General features: G+C 44.4%; 1 protein-coding gene across 2 annotated transcripts; it reads left to right on the forward strand.

Annotated features, from left to right (window-relative positions):
• Window positions 1-3,816: 3,816 nt before the first annotated feature.
• efna1a (ephrin-A1a) lies at window positions 3,817-18,412 on the forward strand. Of its 2 annotated transcripts, none has more exons than XM_037795435.1 (5): window positions 3,817-4,168; window positions 15,506-15,801; window positions 16,331-16,396; window positions 16,515-16,613; window positions 16,744-18,412. In XM_037795435.1, exons 1-5 carry the CDS (start codon window positions 3,918-3,920, stop codon window positions 16,866-16,868), a joined length of 837 nt encoding a protein of 278 aa, XP_037651363.1. In that variant the 5' UTR covers window positions 3,817-3,917; the 3' UTR covers window positions 16,869-18,412. The 2 variants fall into 2 exon arrangements, with proteins under 2 accessions (XP_037651363.1, XP_037651362.1); XM_037795434.1 differs by having other exon boundaries at window positions 3,819-4,168; window positions 16,741-18,412.
• The last annotated feature ends 180 nt before the right edge of the window (window positions 18,413-18,592 follow it).

Consider the following 18,592-nt stretch of genomic DNA (forward strand, 5'->3'; position numbering starts at 1 on the left):
CTGTGACAATTAAACTGTCAGATAAACTGTTGATTTGCAATCAGCAGTCTACCTTCGTCTTGCGAAACTGTCGGGCCTTTTGTAACAGCTCCAACCTTCACTGTCTCCTGCGGCCAAACTGATCTGATCTGAGATGACTTGAAGCAAAAACATCTAAAAGGCTTTATCTCAGGGCTGCACAGAGCCTCATATACTGTAAGAATAACCCCATTCCAGTTTAAGTGTTACATTGTGGTTACATCAGGAGTGTAGGCTATACCGCACTCCTTCACTGCTTTCTTAAATATGGACCAAATCCCTGCAGAGTTTATCTGATCTTAATCCCTGAATCTTATCTATCCTGAAATGGTGTCAATGCTCCAACTGTGTGCAATTAGCTGGTTGAAATTTATTATCCACAATGGTTGCCCCTCTTTTTTTTTAACTTACTTTTTTGTTATTTGAAAGCTGTTGTGCTGCTAAGCAGGCATAGCAAATAAAGTGCCATGTCAAGCAGAAGCAGGCCTGAAAACCCCCTCTGGCGTTATGGCTCGCTAGGCTGAACAAGCAGCTCGCGGTCCAGATTATCCATGTCAATGGCACAGAAAATGAGAATCGGGATTTGCAATGGATCTGACAGTTTGGAGGTTATGTGCTTCCAGCTGAAGGGTACGGTCTCTGTAGTGTTTGACTGTCTAGGTTTTTATGTTTCATACAGTTATAGTTTCAAAGGCTCCAAAACGCATCATATTCAAAGTTATAAGGTGGATTTTACTTCCATGTTAGTATTATAAATGAACACCCTCACATAGTGAAAAAGAGTTGTGTAAGATAAAACCAAAACAACTTCACTTCAAGAAATCACTGTGCAAACACAGCAGATGTTGCTCAACCAGTACTCAAGCAAGGGTGGTGCACTTCACTGACTGATAAGAGCTCAGGAGAAAAACTTAACAGGGTGAATGCACTCGACATTGGACAAAATAACAGAAACAACTGTACAACGTAATGCAATAGCTTTGCAACAAATGCAATAAAATTATGTTTGGCAGCTTTTAATGTTCAGCTTTCATTAACAAGAGAGCTGCTTAATTAAGTCTATGGTCATTTTTTGCAGCTCTATTTTGTGGTATTATTCTATTGTTAGGTGTTCATGTTTTGTCTCTCCTGTAGGAAAGAATTTATATGTTACAAGTAGGGCTGTCAATCAATTAAAATATTTAATCGCGATTAATCACATGATTGTCCATGATTAATCTTGATAAATCGGAAATTAATTACACATTTTTTATCTGGTCAAAATGTACCTTAAAGTACAAGTATTTAATACTCTTATCAACATGGGAGTGGGCAAAATATACTTGCTTTATGTAAATGACAAATATTGTCCAGAAACCCTCACAGGTACTGCATTTAGCATAAAAAATATGCTCAAATCATAACTCAAGCCCAACAGGCAACAACAGCTGTCAGTGTGCTGACTTGACTATGACTTGCCCCAAAGTGCATGTGATTATCATAAAGTGGGCATGTCTGTAAAGGGTAGACTCGTGGGTACCCATAGAACATATTTTCATTCTCATACTTTGAGGTCAGAGGTCAAGGGACCCCTTTGACAATGGCCATGTCAGGTTTTCCTCGCCAAAATTTAGCGCAAGTTTGGAACGTTATTTAGCCTCCTTCCCGACAAGCTAGTAGGACATGATTGGTACCAATGGATCCATTAGGTTTTTCTAGTTTGATATGATGCCAGTATCTACACACTCGCTTTAAACCTAAAAATGGCAAATTGTGTTAATGGGTTAAAGAAATTAGTGGGGTTAAAACGAATTTGCGTTAATGCGTTATTATCACGTTAACTTTGACAGACCTAGTTACCTCCGCCATGGCCGAAGGCCTTGGTAGGAGGTTATGTTTTCACCAGCGTTTGTTTGTTGGTTGGTTTGTCCGTTTGGAGGATTACTCCAAAAGTCCTTGATGGATTTGAATGACATTTTTTGGAGGGGTGGGGTGTGGCACAATGAACAATCCATTAGATTTTGGTGGCAATCCGGATCATGATCCTGCTTCGGGAATTATTTTTTAATAACTCCGCTCAGCCTGTGCATTAACGACGTACATGAAACCTGCCTTCCACTTCTAATTGCAAGTGCAATGAAAATTATTTTACATGCAAGTAAGTCACATAAAAAAATATATCATATGAATAAGTGATAAGTGATTTCCTGTTTTACAACACGTGTTAATAACCTACTGTACATGCAACACGATGAAGCCAATGACTCATTTTATGGTTTAACTACTCTCAGAGTGTGATGTGATTACCCTTCTAGTGCTATTATAATCCCATAGAAAGGGTTTTACAAATATAGGTAACTATAGAATTGTAGGTATACTATGAAATCTGCAGAAAAGCCAAACATATTTTATTACATTAAAAAAATACCATGAAATATAAGATAAGATAAGATGAACCTTTATTTATCCCCGGAGGGAAATTCAGGTGTCAAAGCAGCAACATCAGCAAACAGAGTGAAACAGGAGAGGTACAGGTATACAACAATTATAAAAACAATAATAGAGATATAAAAGATACAGAGGGAATGGGTTAACATAGTGTGTGCAGTCCGTCAATAAATAAATGTAGTATGTGCAATAAATAAATGTAATATGTACATATGTGCAGTCTATAAAGTGGTATATAGGATGTATAGTGTAAAGTAAGTGTAAAGTGTGCCAGTGGTTAGAGTCCAAGATGGTTGCAGATAGTGCATGTTTAAAGTTCTTAAAGTCCTCATAGTTCTCATATGGGGGTCAGCCTTGGTTGTGGAGCCTGATGAATACCAGCATGAAGGACTGACCCAGGCGCTTTGTGTTGTGCCGAGGGGGGATGAGTCTGTGGCTGAAGGTGATATGATAAGGTTACTTTAAGCACACATTCAACTGTCTGTAAAAATTCCATAAAATATTTCTAAATGTTGTGTTGTAGGTCTGTTCAGACACACTGTGCATAGTAGTAGTAGTAATAAAGTATAAACATACAGTACAGTAGGCTTACATGTAGAGAAAGTTGCGTCTCTCGGACAGCCCTCTGATTGGTCTGCTCCGGTAGTGCTATTATAATCCCATAGAAAGGGTTTTAGAAAATATAGGGAACTATAGAATTGTAGGTATACTATAAAATCTGAAAAAAACATATTTTATTTCATTAAAAAATACCATGAAATATGATGAGTGAAATACTTTAAGCACACATTCAACTAAACATTATATTGCAAAAATCTAGTGTAAAAACTCCAGAAAATATTTCTAAATGTTGTGTTGTAGGTCTGTTCAGACACACTGTGCATAATAGTAGTAGTAATAAAGTATAAACATACAGTACAGTAGGCTTACATGTAGAGAAAGTTGCGTCTCTCGGACAGCCCTCTGATTGGTCTGCTCCGGTAGTGCTATTATAATCCCATAGAAAGGGTTTTAGAAAATATAGGGAACTATAGAATTGTAGGTATACTATAAAATCTGAAAAAAAACATATTTTATTTCATTAAAAAATACCATGAAATATGATGAGTGAAATACTTTAAGCACACATTCAACTAAACATTATATTGCAAAAATCTAGTGTAAAAACTCCAGAAAATATTTCTAAATGTTGTGTTGTAGGTCTGTTCAGACACTGTGCATAGTAGTAGTAGTAGTAATAAAGTGTAAACATACAGTACAGTAGGCTTTACATGCAGAGAAAGCTGCGTCTCTCGGACAGCCCTCTGATTGGTCCGCTCCGGTCAGGAGGCGGGGCTTGTAGCTGTGCACATTTCACAAAACCAGCCAGCACGCCGCTCGAGCTCCCATTCACTACGGATTTGTCGAGTTAACCTGACCTCCATACGGTTCATACTCCTCTGCGAATCTACTTGTTTTCTTTCTTTTACCGCATGCGTAAAGGTGTTTTGTTTAAGCGTGCAAAGCTCCAAGTGCGCAGGACGAGCTTTTTCTCTGTGAACTTTTTTTTTTTTTTTTTTTTGCACAACCTACCTGAGTTGTGCTTCTCTCTTCTCTGTCTCTGCACGCCTCCTCTCCTCTCCGCCATGGATTGTGTTTGGATTGTGGGCTTCGTTGTGAGCCTCTGCGCCTGGTTTGCTTCAGCAGAGCGACACAGCGTCTACTGGAACAGCACCAACCCAAAGTAACTATCTCCTTTCATCTCTCTGTTTCCTACATTAATGCAGCGCTCTTGAACACCACCCATGCACTTTTTAATTTGTCAATGCAAAAAAACAAAGTTTGGCATCTTAAATAAGTTATTATTAGTGCAGATGAGAGCTCCTTTCATCTCTCTTTTCCTACATTAATGCAGCGCTCTTGAACACCACACATGCACTTTTTTATTTATCAATGCAAAAAAACAAAGTTTGGCATCTTAAATAAGTTATTGTCAGTGCAGATGATGATTATCATTATGATCCGGATGCATATGAATAGTTGCATCTCGTGCATATTCATCTAGCTTGTTGTGATGAATTTGTGATGAAGCAACTGGCTGCTGTTGTCATGATAATGCAAGACAGTTGGGAGTCTCTCTTTCTTTCTCCCTCCCTCCTCCTCCCTTCCTTTTCTGGGCTCGAACCTGTTATTATGGTGCTGTTTACCTGAAACACTGTGTGCCTAACCTGTTCACATTTAATCCGTTTCACAATCTGCACACTACCTATGCTGCAGGATTAGTTCCACTAGGTATTTATCTTTTTAAACTGACAGTGTGCCAACAGATCATACTTTTGAGAAAAGATAGCTCTTTTTTAAATTGTGTGTTTAATGGGGCAGAGAAATGCGAGGATGTGTTTTTCTTCATTCCAGGACATGATCAAGTATAATCTATGAGAACACATCTCCTCATTTGGACTCTTTATGCACAAATGTGTCTTTTTTCTGAGTTTCTTTCTTGCAGGAGTGCAGCAATAATTCAGTAGACGTAGTCAGTGAATTTGTGTTATTTAGATGCTTTGCATGTTGAAATCCTACAGGGGGAGGATTTTATCCCCTGGCGAAGGGTTGCATTTTTTTTGGTGTTGGTTTTACAGGTTCTGACTCACACAAAGTGTTGAAATATCAGTTGCAATATCCTCCCCATCTTGACAGAGAGTCCTAACCTCTGTGTGGGAGTGGGAGGTTGCCGTGTCCCCTAAATCAAGAGCTATCACATTGGGGGCTTACGTGGCTGTCAGGGAGACATAGGGCTGTTCATATTTCAGGTGGTAAGACAAGTAATAATGGTGGATGACAGAGACGGAGGAGGTAACTTGAGGCCTGCCCAGTAGGTCACGCTGTGGGAGAGGGAGATAGATTGCTCGGGGGGGAGAGAGAAGAGAAATTGGAGCTGAAATTGTCAGGGCTGTAGGGGCCATTCGGAATAAGTGGGGGTCAATTAGAATTATGTTTGAGGGTATGAGGTGGGGGAGTTAGTTTAACACGCCGCAAAACCAACTTCCATATGCACAAACACACTCGGGAAGGGGCAAGCACAAACAGGGAGTCCTGGCAGACAATCACTCAATCACAAACTGGGACAATCACAGCAAGTGACGTCATCTAAATCAATCAGTGTTCCCTCTCTCTGCTGTGCAAACACATGTCTTGTGTTGGTTGCAGACAACCAGATATTTCAATATTTTCTCCAACAAGCTTACATCCCCCCCCTGTGGGTTGAAACTACAGCATTGAGTGTTGTCAGAAAAGGTCACAATTACAGCGAAACAGTCCCAGATGGAAAGGCGTTTTTTCGTGGAACCACAGTGATCATTCCTGTGTATGTTATACTAGTAATCCGTCCTTTCGCGCTTGCTGTTTCTTTTTCCGGATGACTGTGCTAAATCTCCCCCTTTTGGCTATACTCTTAATCCGGCATTCGCGGAAAAAAGTCTCCGAGATGTTTTCATTCCGTACTTTTCATCATTCCCGGCAATCTGCTGCGCTCCCCTTTGACCCGCTACTGGATACGGTGCATTGACGTCCATCTTTTCCCGCATGAGATGTGTGTTTTTTTTGTTGTTGTTGGCCTCAACCGTTCATTGTTCCATCCCGTTGGTCTGGCGTTAATCAAATTGATCTCAGATTGATCGCTGCGGTCCATGTGGTGCATGCTCATTTCCTTTCGTGTGTTTGTTGAGGGATTTAGCAACACACAGACACACACACTCATGCATATACATGCACAGTTGCCCCACTGATGTGTGCATGTGTGTGTGTGTGTGTGAGCTGGCTTCCAAGGTCACGTCTCCCTGTACTTTGTTTCAGCGTGAGTGAGAAATCTATTCAGCTCTTTCTGACCTTTTCCGCTCTTTGGCATTTTTGTAACCTTTGTGTCCGATTAGCAACGGCTTAATCACGATGATTCCCAGAAAGAGGCTCACCAGTGTGCCCAGTCGGTTCGGGCCCTTGCATGCCAGTGTGTGTACGTGTCTTTTGTGAAGGGAGTGCCTGTGTGTGTGTGTGAGCGTGTGTGCGCGCTCACAACATCACCAGATTCGAGTGACTCACACTCTCATATACACATTAACCCCAGTCATCCACACATGTGCCACACAGTTGTGATTAATGTTAACATCGTCCCTGGAGCCCTCTGGACTCCACAGCTCCAATAATCTGCTCCTTCACTGCTTCTTCCTCCCTTTTCCCCTCTTTTTCCCTGCTGACAGAGCACGAGTAGACCACCATCACCCCCTCCTCCTCTTCCTCCTCCTCCTCCTCCTCCTCTGCTTTGTACCTGTCTCTCCCTCTCTCCAGCACCTCCCTCCCTCCCCCTCTTCTTGGCCAGGTTCCCTTTTTCAACTTGGTTCTGTGGCCTCCAGTTCTTCTGCGAGTCTGTTAACTGTTTCATAGCTCTCTTTCTCTCTCATGCAACATGCTTGATCCGCTGTTTTATTTTAACATCATCACCGTTTCTGTTATGATAACACATCTAATCTGCGCTAACTAGGACTTGTTGGTGTTGCCTTTCTAATGACCTTTTTGATTTGGTTAAAACAGACACCCGATTTGACTGTTATCAGGCCATTAAATAGGCGTTATCATTCACTATAAGCACCATAGATGTGGGTCATTAAGGAAACTTAAAAGCAACACAAACATGTTGTAAAACTGAATGAAACGTCACGTTTTGAACACAAACAAAAAGGCTTCTTTTGGTTTTGGCAACAAAAACACTTTGTTAAGTTTAGGGAAAACATTGTGTGTGTTTTGGGTTAAAATAACTACAAAGACAACTACAAATTGTTGGTTTCACACGTGATGCGAACTCCGGTCTCCTGGGTGAAAACCCTGTGTACGGTTGCTAGAGGTCGCTGTCGTCTTCTTTTATACCTTCTTTCAGTGATCTACCATATGACTTCATGATAAAACCTACTATTGGGTATAGTAGGCCCCTATTAACCCACATCTATGGGGCTTATAGCTACTGATATGGCACATTTAATAACCTGACAACAGTCTAATCGGTTGAAACAGATGGTTTTAACTCACTCAGTGGTTTACTTCATTCAATTGAATATGCTTTTTGTGCTGCTCAAACGAGGGAGTTATTTAAGGTATGTTTCACCCATAAGGAGGTTTTCTTTTTGGTATTTATCCAGTCAATATGGGTGTTTTGTGATGCTTCCCATACAAATTGGGGGACTGGTCTTCACGGTGAGCCACAGAAAGAGAATAGTAACTGGTGTGACCGATCGGGGGGTCAGGGTTCGCTATGTGATGAAGTGGCACAGCCTCTATCAATCTGTCAGTCATTCTGTCACGGCGGTGGTCCCTGAATGCTGCCTGCCACTCAGTCCGGCCTCCTCTTCACACGGGCCGTGGCTCTGCCTCTGGGAAAACTCTCATTCGTCCCCCTCCTCCTGTCTCTATCGGTCCCCTTCGCTCCTTCACCAGGCTTTTATCTCAACTTTTTACAAGCTAACCCTTTTCAGTCTATTATTTCCTCACCTCCAACTCTGGCTCGCGGAGAAGAGGGGGGGGAAAGCATGCTAAGAGGTGTGGAATTTGTTTTATCGTTCTTGGCATCCATGGCGATCCGTCACAAGGCACTTTGCCCTTTTCCTTCACGCTTTTTTTTTTCTCCAGCTCTCTTTTCTTAAAGCTTCCTTCTTCTACCTCTTTTATGAAAAGCCACTCTAGTCTTCCCACAAACCTGTTTCTGTTTTTTCTGCCCGTGTGCTTCTTCTCCCCTCTCGAGTGTCTCGCTGAAGAAGTGGTAGAGCCAGTCTGAGAACTCCAACCATGAAAGGACAGGACTTTAAATGAAGAAACAAAACAAAGGCGTAGGAGTAGGCTAATGTGTCTGCTTGCCTTCCGTGCACGTGAGTGCGTACATGTTCCAGAGATGCGAGATAAGATTAGGTGGAAGTCCGCGTGGTATGATTAGGTGGGCACAATAGATATGAGATTTCTGCCGTTTCCAAGTAATCTGAACCGAAGCTACTTTCCTCGAAAAGCATGCAGGTTTCCCCACTTCACTTCCTAATCCAGCCTTCGCTCTAAACCCACTGCACACCCCTTCTCTTCAGCAAATTCATCCATCTTTTTCTCGCATCGTCCCCTCCCACCACCCTTAATCTGGCGTTGTAATCTGTCTGGTGAATTCAATCTGGGGGGAAAATACTCAGAGATTGTCAAACGGATGGTAATCGGCTCAATGCTCATTGAAGTGCGTTGACGTTTTCCCATCTTTACAGCCCGTAATCGTCTGTAAGAAGACTTTAGCTCGGTGACCATACTGTTCGATATTCCCACTTGTTGTTGCCAGTGTTAGCGGGCGAGGAGGGAGGGAGAGCTTGTTTTATTGACTGCACTAGATAGAGAATCAGGCCAAAGGTTTTACCTTCCCGCGGGCGCGCTGCCGGCGTTACCAAAGTCTGCACGCTGTCTGCTGTGTGTGTGTGTTTCCCTGTGAAGTGCTGCACTTCCTGGCTGTTTCCCGGGAAAACCACGTATCCTGTCTGCACAATAAACAATACAGTTCTCACACCAACACACACGCAAAGACCGTAAAAGCCTGGATTTCCCAGGCTCGTTTGAGGAATGATTTAAACTCGGAGAATAAAGTAGATTAACACTGGTTCATTGTTTAGCTTTTTTATGAGGGATGTGCTCGAGCCTCGAGGATGATTCGCCTGCGCTGCTGCTGTCAAATCTGTGTGTGTCTCTATTTGGGATTCTCCTCTGATCAGTGTCACCCCAACAACCCCCGCTAGTGTTTCTCTGCTCCCCTCCTGCCCCATCCTTAAAGTTGTGCCTCTACCTTATCTTTGCAGCAGACTTCCCCTCCTCCTTCTCAGCGCTGCTTTAAAAAATCACAAAGGAAGAAAAAAGCATTAATACACAGATTTATGATTATGAGTGGAGCCTGCACTTTCTTTCTTTCTTTCTTTCTCATGGTGTGTGTGTGTGTGGGTGAGGAAGAGATTGTGTGTCCTCCAGACTTGTTTGTCAAGTCTTTGACATTCAAACAGTGTTTGGATGAGGAAGAATCAGCCAGCAAGAGTCAGATATTATCTCAGAAAATGAGACATTGTATTTGTTTAGTCGTGTAAATAAGTCTCATTGTGTTACTTTTGTTTTCCTCTTCTCCTGTTTGTTGGGTTTAGAGTGTAAACATGCCACAGCACATACTGCCGACCCCTAGAGGTCAGGCAAAGTATTACCATTATGTCTATCTGTAAGCAATAAGTACTACTACATTTTTTTTTAAAATCCATTTAATAACCTGTGGCCTGTATTGTTTGCCCGTGGGATTCATTAAGCCACAAGCTCAGACTGTGTTTGCAGACAAAACAAAACGTGCGTGAAAGTTTTGCCTCGTGGAAATCAATCCAGAAAAAATCAATTTCCTTGTACAGATATTTGCCGCCTGAGAGATGCGATGTCAGCGGTGACCTTTGTGTTCTGGCCCTTTTTATGAGATACAAATGGCTCAGGGGACAGCGTGAGACAGTTGGAAAGAGCATATGTATTCATCTGAGCCTCCTTGGTGCGGTGCAATCGGCCAATTATTTTTTCTCCGCTGGACTTAAAGCTTTTGTCGCTTTGCTGGGTGGCGAGTTCGGCCGGGGGAACGCCGGCGGAATGACCAACGATCCGCAACGTACAAAGGTTTGAATGACAGATGTGAGAAAGCTGATTGAGACGGATGGCAAAAAGTCAAACGGCGCAAAGAATGAAGGCTGGGAATATTATGTTAAAAAAGGAGGAGCCGGAATGAGTCGGACCATATTTGTTTCTATGGCGACCGCTCGGCATACCCACGCTGCATTGTGCTCTGCAAACGGTGGGTCAGAAAGTTGCATATTTGGAATACCACCCGATTGTGATTGGTTCAGCAAGTCTGGAGTTAGAAGGGGGGAAGGACGGAGTTGACATGAGGATCTGGTTTGCTTATTGAGTGATGAAAGACGGACAGAGAGTGGGAGGGGACGGCTGGCGTTGATGGATGATTAGATAGACAGATGAAACAAAAAAGAGTTTGAGCAATGACGTTTAACAGTCCCCGCTTAACTAAAGTCATTATGCACCTCCTGTGTGATGTACCACCTCCCTGGTGGAGTCACGTAGCCTTTAGATATATCAGGAAAGAAATGTCTCTCTTGTGTCCAGCGTCTTTCATTACTCTGTTAACACCTTTCCCCTCACACACATCCATAGCCAGTGTGTCTCTTTTTGAAGTCCAAAACTCCAGTGTAGAGGAGTAATACCCCTCCTATTCTCTGTGAGAGAACAATAAAAAGCTCCACCCTGCCTGCCTTTTCTCACCCCTCGCTCCGTCCCCAGCCCCTCAGACCCCGCTCTGGGCCTCGCTGTCCACCCTAAGCCCCGGTATTAAGCAGGGTCTGGTGCTGATGAATGGACCAGAGCTCAGCCTCTGCTCCACCCAATAATCCAGGCTCGGATGAGCCGATTAGGTGGTCCCCACATTCCCGGTTCACTCATCTGTGACGCAGGCCCGTCACCTTTTTGAGTCACGTTAATGGCGTGTGGAGGAAAACAATCATGTTTATGTGTTCGGGGTGACGGCAGGTTAAGTAGACCAGAGCTCCTGTTTTTACACGTCATGTACACGGTGGCCTTTACGGAGCTTTTTAAAATACATCTGAATCGATCTTTAGAAGTGAGCGATTCCCGTCTATAGAATTTAAAATGCACAAGGCCCCTTCTTGCTGACTCTTCGTGTAAACGCTGACTTGGCGATTGTCCGACCTTTTGATCCACATGGCGGCCTCTATCGCCTCAGAGGTCCAGCATTCCACAGAGCGATAGAGTGCAGGGATGAGAGGGTGATGGATGGATGAAAGGAGGGGGGGGGCAGAGGTGGAGAAGAAAGCAAAATGCTTGGCCTGGGAGATTAAAGAAGAGAGATTAGACTCCAGCTCCTGAAGAGGCTCCAATAAATCAGGAATTCCTTCTCGGGATGGGAGGAAGAGCAGCCGGGAACCGCTCTTTATCACCAGATTGTACTCTCTCACACACACACACATCTGACCACTTGACATTCCCTCGCCGCCGCTATCATCGCTGCTCATTATTGGCATTCATTATCCACCTTATCATGGCTGAAACACACTCCCAGATTCCTCAACCGAAACACACACACACACACCAACACAAACAATCACACATTTAAATGTCTGAGACAGACACGCATGCACACGATCCTCGCTGCGTGTCTGCCACAGCTCCACAAATCATCCATAAGCAGCGAAAACTCCTCCATGCTGTTAGTTCTGCTGAAGCTCTGAGCGTCACTGTCATTAAAAGAGAGAGCATCCCGGGATAAACAACGAGAATAAATCACGACAGCCCTATTGACGGAGAGAGGGGAAACAGTCTGGAGGAGGGAAATAACAAGGGACTCACACTGGGGGAGACACGGGGGGATTTTAGTCTGCTAAAGTGAAGGTGGCATGATTTGACTCTGTTAGCTAAACCTTTTCACACAGAGGGTCTGAGCTCTCTTTTGAAGTGCGTTGCCCCAATCAGTTAATTAAGCGGATGATGTGAAAGGTTTCAATGCGGAGGCGTTAGAGGGGAACAAAAGGCAGCGGGATAATTAAAACTATTTGGCGTTAATAAAAGGGGCTAGCCAGCCTCCCCGGGTGTGTATTCAGCCTTCTGCTAAGTGAGGTATTCCATCAGCGCGGGCACGTTGTGAATGGAGACACTGTATGAAACGCTGGCATTGATAAAGAAACTGTAGCATAGATACTGAGAAAAGCCATTTCCAACTCAAGCCCTTTGACCCCCCCTCCTCCCTGCCCACGCCTATTCATGCCCTCCGCCTCCCCCCCCCCCTTAACTCTCAGCCTAAAGGGGCTGGGAAGTGGGGAGCAGGAGGGCATAATTACCCCCCTCCAGGGCAACTTTAATACCCCTTTTTGTGTTTTAATTGCACCCCCCTTCGACCCCCTTTTGATGAACACATTGGGAGCATACCGCAACCGGTTTGTAATCCGGGGCTCGGAGTGAGGGAGGGGGAGATCGGCTATGGGGGAGTTTGTTTGTGTGCGTTTGCGGTGTTTGCTGGGGGATGATAACTCTGTCAGGCTGAAAGCAGACAACAGTGTTTGTTCAATAGTGTTATCGATTCGACTGGAATTGAAAGTGGCAGGGGGAAAAAACACTTTAGCGCCAATCTGGTAAACAGAGCGTGGCGGGCAAACTAGAGATAAGCACTAAGCTGTCTGGACCCTGGCAAAATGATAATTATTGCTCCCCCCACCCCCCCAACAAAAAATAAAGTTGGCTGGGGCAGACTATTATCAGCACAGTTAGATGGAAGTTTCATCATTATACTAAAAAGGTGCTTGTTTTCTAACGGGGCCCCGTGAAGCTGCTATAATGGCGTTGCCAGCTAATCTGGTCATCAGTATTGAGGGAATGCAGTCAGGCGGAGAGGGGTAAAGGGTTGAGGTGGGGTGGGGGTGTAGCAGGAGTCAGGGCCCGGTGTTTGGAGCCACAGCGTCTGTCCTTTAACCAGGGGGTACCAGGGAGACCCCCGGCCAAAAACAACAACAGCGGCTAACGAGCGGCGGGGGCCTGCGCCTGTGCACTTTGATCGTCAGTCACACATATGGACCTTGTCACACAAACACAAACTCCCCAAATGCTGCTTGTTACATGGGGGGTGGAGGGGGGTATGGGAAAACGACAGAGATCTGCCGATCGGATTAAAGCTTGAGTAGGCAGAATGTTTTTGGCATCATTAGGCAAAAAATCCATAATAATCTTTCAGCATATTGTAATTCAAGTGTTCTGAGAGAAAACTAGACTTCTGCACCTCCTCATGGCTCTGTTTTCAGGCTTTAGAAAATCTAGCCTGTGACGGGAGACTTTGTCCAATCACGGGTCATTTCAGAGAGAGAGCGTTCCTATTGGATGTTCATTTATCGGAGACAGCTGTCACTCACAAACTAAGACCAAACGGTCAAACCAGGCAGCGCTGATTAAATATGAATCACTATTCTGTTACTGTAATGCCTATTTCTGGCCTCAAATGATTTCAGAAACGTCTTGTAGTGTACTGTTTAGCTGTAAAATGAGAAAGTTTGCTCCGGCTGGTGGGCGGTGCTTGGTATTTCCTCAGCTGATCTCAACATGGCTGCCGGGTCACAAACTTTATAATTTTACAGCTAAAACAGTACGCTACAAGATGTTTCTGAAAACATTTGAGGCCAGAAATAGGCATTGCAGTAACAGAATAGTGATTCATATTTGATCAGCGCTGCCTAGTTTGACCGTTTGATCGGAGTTCGCGAGTGATTGACAGCTGCTCAGAGACGGCACGGCTCCAGCTCGGCTTTGATTGGTTGTTTTCCTCCGGACTGTGAAATCTTGGTACATGATTTTTTTTCAGATTATCTGTCAAATTCACTACTGTCAGGATATAATGACCGTTTTATAAAAATAACTTTTTTTAATCATATTTGCTCCACTTCTACCCGCTGCTGCTGCTTTAAATTGCAGACAGTAACTTAACTCACACTGGCTGCGTGCCTCTTTTTGTGGGGTTTTTGAAGGCCTGATGAACCAGCCGTGTATTCATTGCAAAAGCAACAGAACCCTATATTAGACACACATTCTCCCTGTGTGTTGTGAAAATATTGAAGTCTGTCAAATTTCATCCATTCCCCGAGAACCCCCTGGTGCTCCAGAACAGTAGGAGACGGTAAACTGATAGGCATCGCTCTGGAGCTCAGTGCCGGGGGAGGAGGTGTGTGTGTGTGTGTGTGTGTGTGTGTGTGTGTGTGTGTGTGTGTGTGTGTGTGTGTGGGTTTGGTGGGTGCAAATAGTAGGTAGCTACTGCTTTAGGTTGTTGATAGATGGGAATTACTTGGAAGTGCTTGTGTGTGTGTTGCTAGCGGCCAGCTACCGCTCCAAGCCGGTGATAGATGGCTTTGGCTGTGAAGAGAGCATTAGCTGTGAGCCGCCCCTGGAGCAGCCGCTCAGTCAGGGGGAAGGGGACGAAGCTGAAATACCTTTAGTGACAATTCCCTGGAGATAAACTCATAATATCTTTGAAAGATTATCTAGGAGAGGGGGGGAGGAATCATCGACAGTTGAGATAAGGCCAATTTAAACTGCCTCAGGGTATGCTAAATTGTCTTTCTGTGATTGTTAAATTGTGCTTGTGGGGACATTTGAAAGCTAAACAAGTTTTCCGCGAGTGCTCTTTGACCCGCGTCCAAGAGGAGAGGGAGGGAGATTACTTGAAGCCCATCGTAAAGAGGGCGGAGGAGTGAAGGCAGCGATGGAGGGGAGGCAGACAGTCTGACTGTGTCTCTGTGTTTGTAATGAGAGGGAGTGTGGTGGGAGACGCTTACAGGCCGTCACCAGACTCGTTTTGTATGTGTCCGCCTGTCTCTCTGACCCTAATGAATGGCTAAAACATATGTGACCTTTATTTTTATCCCCCCCCATCTTTAGTAAACTCAAGATGTGTGTCTGCTTCTGTTACAAGTGAATTTGTCATCGTGCATTCTGCCTCTTCATCCGCGTGGGCGTTTGTGTGTAGCCCCCTGCAGATGTCGATACTCATCTCCTGTCTTGACGGGCTAACTGACTGCTAATGTTTCTCTGTAAACATCATTCAACTCCGGGGGGACGTGGGATCAATGTTGCACTCAGTGCTAACTCTCAACACGCGCAGCAAGCAGCAGCCACACCGGCCTCACGTTCATCCATATTTATGCACATGTTCTCTGCAGATCATTCTTCCCCTTATTGCGTTTTCCCTCTTCATTCCACTCCAACACACACATATTTCCTCACTCTCTCTTTCTCCCGCTCCTCTCCATCTCTCACTCCCAGTCCTCTCAGTCTTTTTCCTCTGATTTCCCTGATGTACACTGGCGTGTGGGCCGATCAATATATAATCACAGGTTTTGAGGCTTATATTTATTACCGCTCCGATGCCATAACCACGGTTATCAGTCTCCTGCCACTTGCGTGACCGTCCTCTTCTACCTCCTCCCCCCCGCAGGTTCCTATGGGACGACTACACCGTGGAGGTGAAGCTCAACGACTACCTGGACATCGTCTGCCCCCATTACCCTCAGGGTGAGGTGCCGCTGCTGGATGCTGAGCGATACGTGCTCTACATGGTGGAGCGCGAGGACTACGATTCCTGCAAGCCCCAGTCGTACGACCAGATGCGTTGGGAGTGCGGCCATCCGTTCGCTCCTCACGCCCCCGAGAAGTTCTCGGAAAAGTTCCAGCGTTTTACTCCGTTTACTCTGGGAAAGGAGTTCCGCCAAGGAGAAAGCTACTATTATATCTGTAAGTGTCAACATAGCTTTACCCTTACAATAGTTAGGATTCATGATATGGGAACCATATTGGGAACATTTCATGGCCGTCAATGTAAGAATTGTCGAGATATTTCAGTCTGGTGTTATAGACCGACCGACCGACTGAAGGATGTGAGAGCAAAGGTCTGCAGTTTTGTTGTTTTTCTACAAACTGTGATATGCTGGAGCTTGGTTGCCAGCTCTTTTAAGCCTAACATGGACATTAACTGGGGTGTCAGCTCAGTTTGCCAAGTTTATGCCACACTTACCCTGCTAGAACGTAACCACAAAGAGAGAGCAGTGTTGTCCCCCCGACCACGGCTGTAATTAGATCAACTGCAGGACAAGACACACTTCGCCCGGTCACAGATGGCCTCCTAAGCTTTGTCCCTGTGTCTCTCTGTTGCCAAGTGTTTGTGTGTGTGTGTGGGCGCAGGCATGAAGGTCAATTAAGGGGCCGGTGGAGGATAAATGCATTAGTTAGGATGTTAACGCTTGTGTTGTTTCTTTCCCGGCAGCCAAACCTTTGCACCACCATGGACAGGAGTGCCTCAGGCTCAGGGTGGACGTCGTAGCTGCTGACGGTGAGTTTAACCGGCCCTCCCGGCTGTAAGATGAGCAGCGCAGTCGCTTTTGAAAGACGTGTTGGGCTATTACGAGACCCGAGTGGAGTAATTGATGGCATTTTGTCTTTTCTTTCAGGCTCTCAAGAGGCCAGAGTGGCTAAAGGAGGCACAGGAGGTGGGGCTGGAGTCGGAGCCGGGGGTGGGGTTCACAACCCGTCCAACAGACTGCCTGCAGGTATGTTGACCAACCCTGCGTCCTCTCTTATTATCCCCGACCTTAAAACAATCCAGGCCCACTCAGGATTACGTTAGGGCGTGAATATGTGGCGCTAATGTGTCTTCTTTTGTCTCCCATCTTCAAGCAGATGACCCAGTGGTAATCCTGCCAGACGTCCAGAAGAGTGTACGGTCAAACTCTCCATTGACGGCGTCATCCCTCTCGATCCTCTCACTGCTGGTCCCGTTTTCATTACTGCTATTGTTGCACTGAGAGCACACGGAAAAGGACTGCTGTTAGCAGCCTTCTTTTTTTCAGGGACTACAATGAAGACAGTCCGTGGGGATGAAACCACTGACTCAAAAAAGACAGTGCCCAGTGCTGGCCACGTGGGGAGAGACTTTTGAAGCTTGTAAAGTACAGATGGACTCGCATTGCACTACACGTGTGCTGAGCAACTCCTGAGCATTTTGAGACAGAGTACGTCTTATTTTTCAAAAGTTTTTTTTTTTTTTTTTTTCTCGGAGCTCTCCTTGATTTGTATTTTTTTAGGGCCAAAAACTTGAACATCTTTCAGATGATAACCCTAGAAGACAATATGAAGAAGTTGGATATAAAAGTGGCCGAAGAACAATCAAGAGCAAAGACGCCGACTCGGTTTGAATTCTATAAATTTAGATGGGATGAATCCACATTCAACGGAAAACGTAATCTTACCTTTTGAGCCAAAGATCAGTCATCTCTCCAACTTGTACACTATTCCACCCTTTGAGTATCGTGTACTATTTGTTGTATTGTTATCGTGACGGTATTGAGTGGCATTGACGTCCCGAGTGATTCTCTTAAATGTAGCATTGACAGACACGGAGGGGCTGTTCTCATCATGACTACCATTCCTTTGCGAACTCGACCATGTGCTTATATACTGTAGCACTAATACTGCACAGTACAGACACGCCAACACACACTCCACAACAGTGTTCCACACACACACTGACATCATGACATGAAAACACACCACATTGAACTGTGTTATGTGTACATTCTGTGAAGATAATTTATAACATTTGCAGCTGAGATGTTTTACTGTATATACCATGTGCTCACGAAAAAGAAATGTTTACTGTTGGCAACGTGGGAGAGCTTTTCCCTCTCTCTCTCTCTGCTGGTAGAGGTAGTTCTCGTGTGAAAGGGATAAATGTGTGAGTTGAGTAAGAAAAAGGGAGCGCTTGATTTGAAAGAGTGATGAGACGAAAATGTTTTTTCTGCCAAAAGCGAACACTGAGATGTTGTGTGCGTCGCAGAGAGGCTGGACTTCTCTGTTTGTTGGATCTTGCCGCTGTATCGGTCAAACTGTCTTGACATGAAAATGCTGGTATCTTTTTATTACTACAGGACCCAACCCTGTGTATCATGGTGCTTTCCCCCCTTCATACTTTCAAACACAAACTTCAAAAACACAAAGTTCAGCTACTTTCAGAATAACTATCACAGTTTTTTTGGATGATTTGAAATCGTTATAGTTCACAACAAGACAAGACGCGGCGTCAAACCGAGTTGCCAAGCACATGTTCACCCGACAGGCTGGCTCGATCAACAAAGCACAACAGTGTATGACTACCATTGAAGTCAGTCTTTTTTTATCTGAATTCTTGTTACCTAATTTTTGTACATGTGTAAGTAAAGAAAAAGTGTATGATATGTATATATTTATATATATATAAATATAGAAGATTATATAAAAAGACCCGTTTGATAAATATGCTAAATGTGAAAATTTCATGTGAAATAAAAAAAAAGATATTTTTGGAAAACCAGAACGGCTTTCTTGTGATTATTTTTAGCCATGCTTGCATGTCTAGGCATGGTATGGAATTGCTTGTATGGCTCCAGGGATGTCAGTCTTTGTAATTTTGTGGTTTTGAGTGAAATGTCTCAACAACTCTTAGATGGATTGCCATTAAAGGGGAAATACATGCATTTTCAAAATGCATACA

This window comes from Sebastes umbrosus, chromosome 15, assembly GCF_015220745.1.
Source record: "Sebastes umbrosus isolate fSebUmb1 chromosome 15, fSebUmb1.pri, whole genome shotgun sequence".
Taxonomy (NCBI): domain Eukaryota; kingdom Metazoa; phylum Chordata; class Actinopteri; order Perciformes; family Sebastidae; genus Sebastes; species Sebastes umbrosus.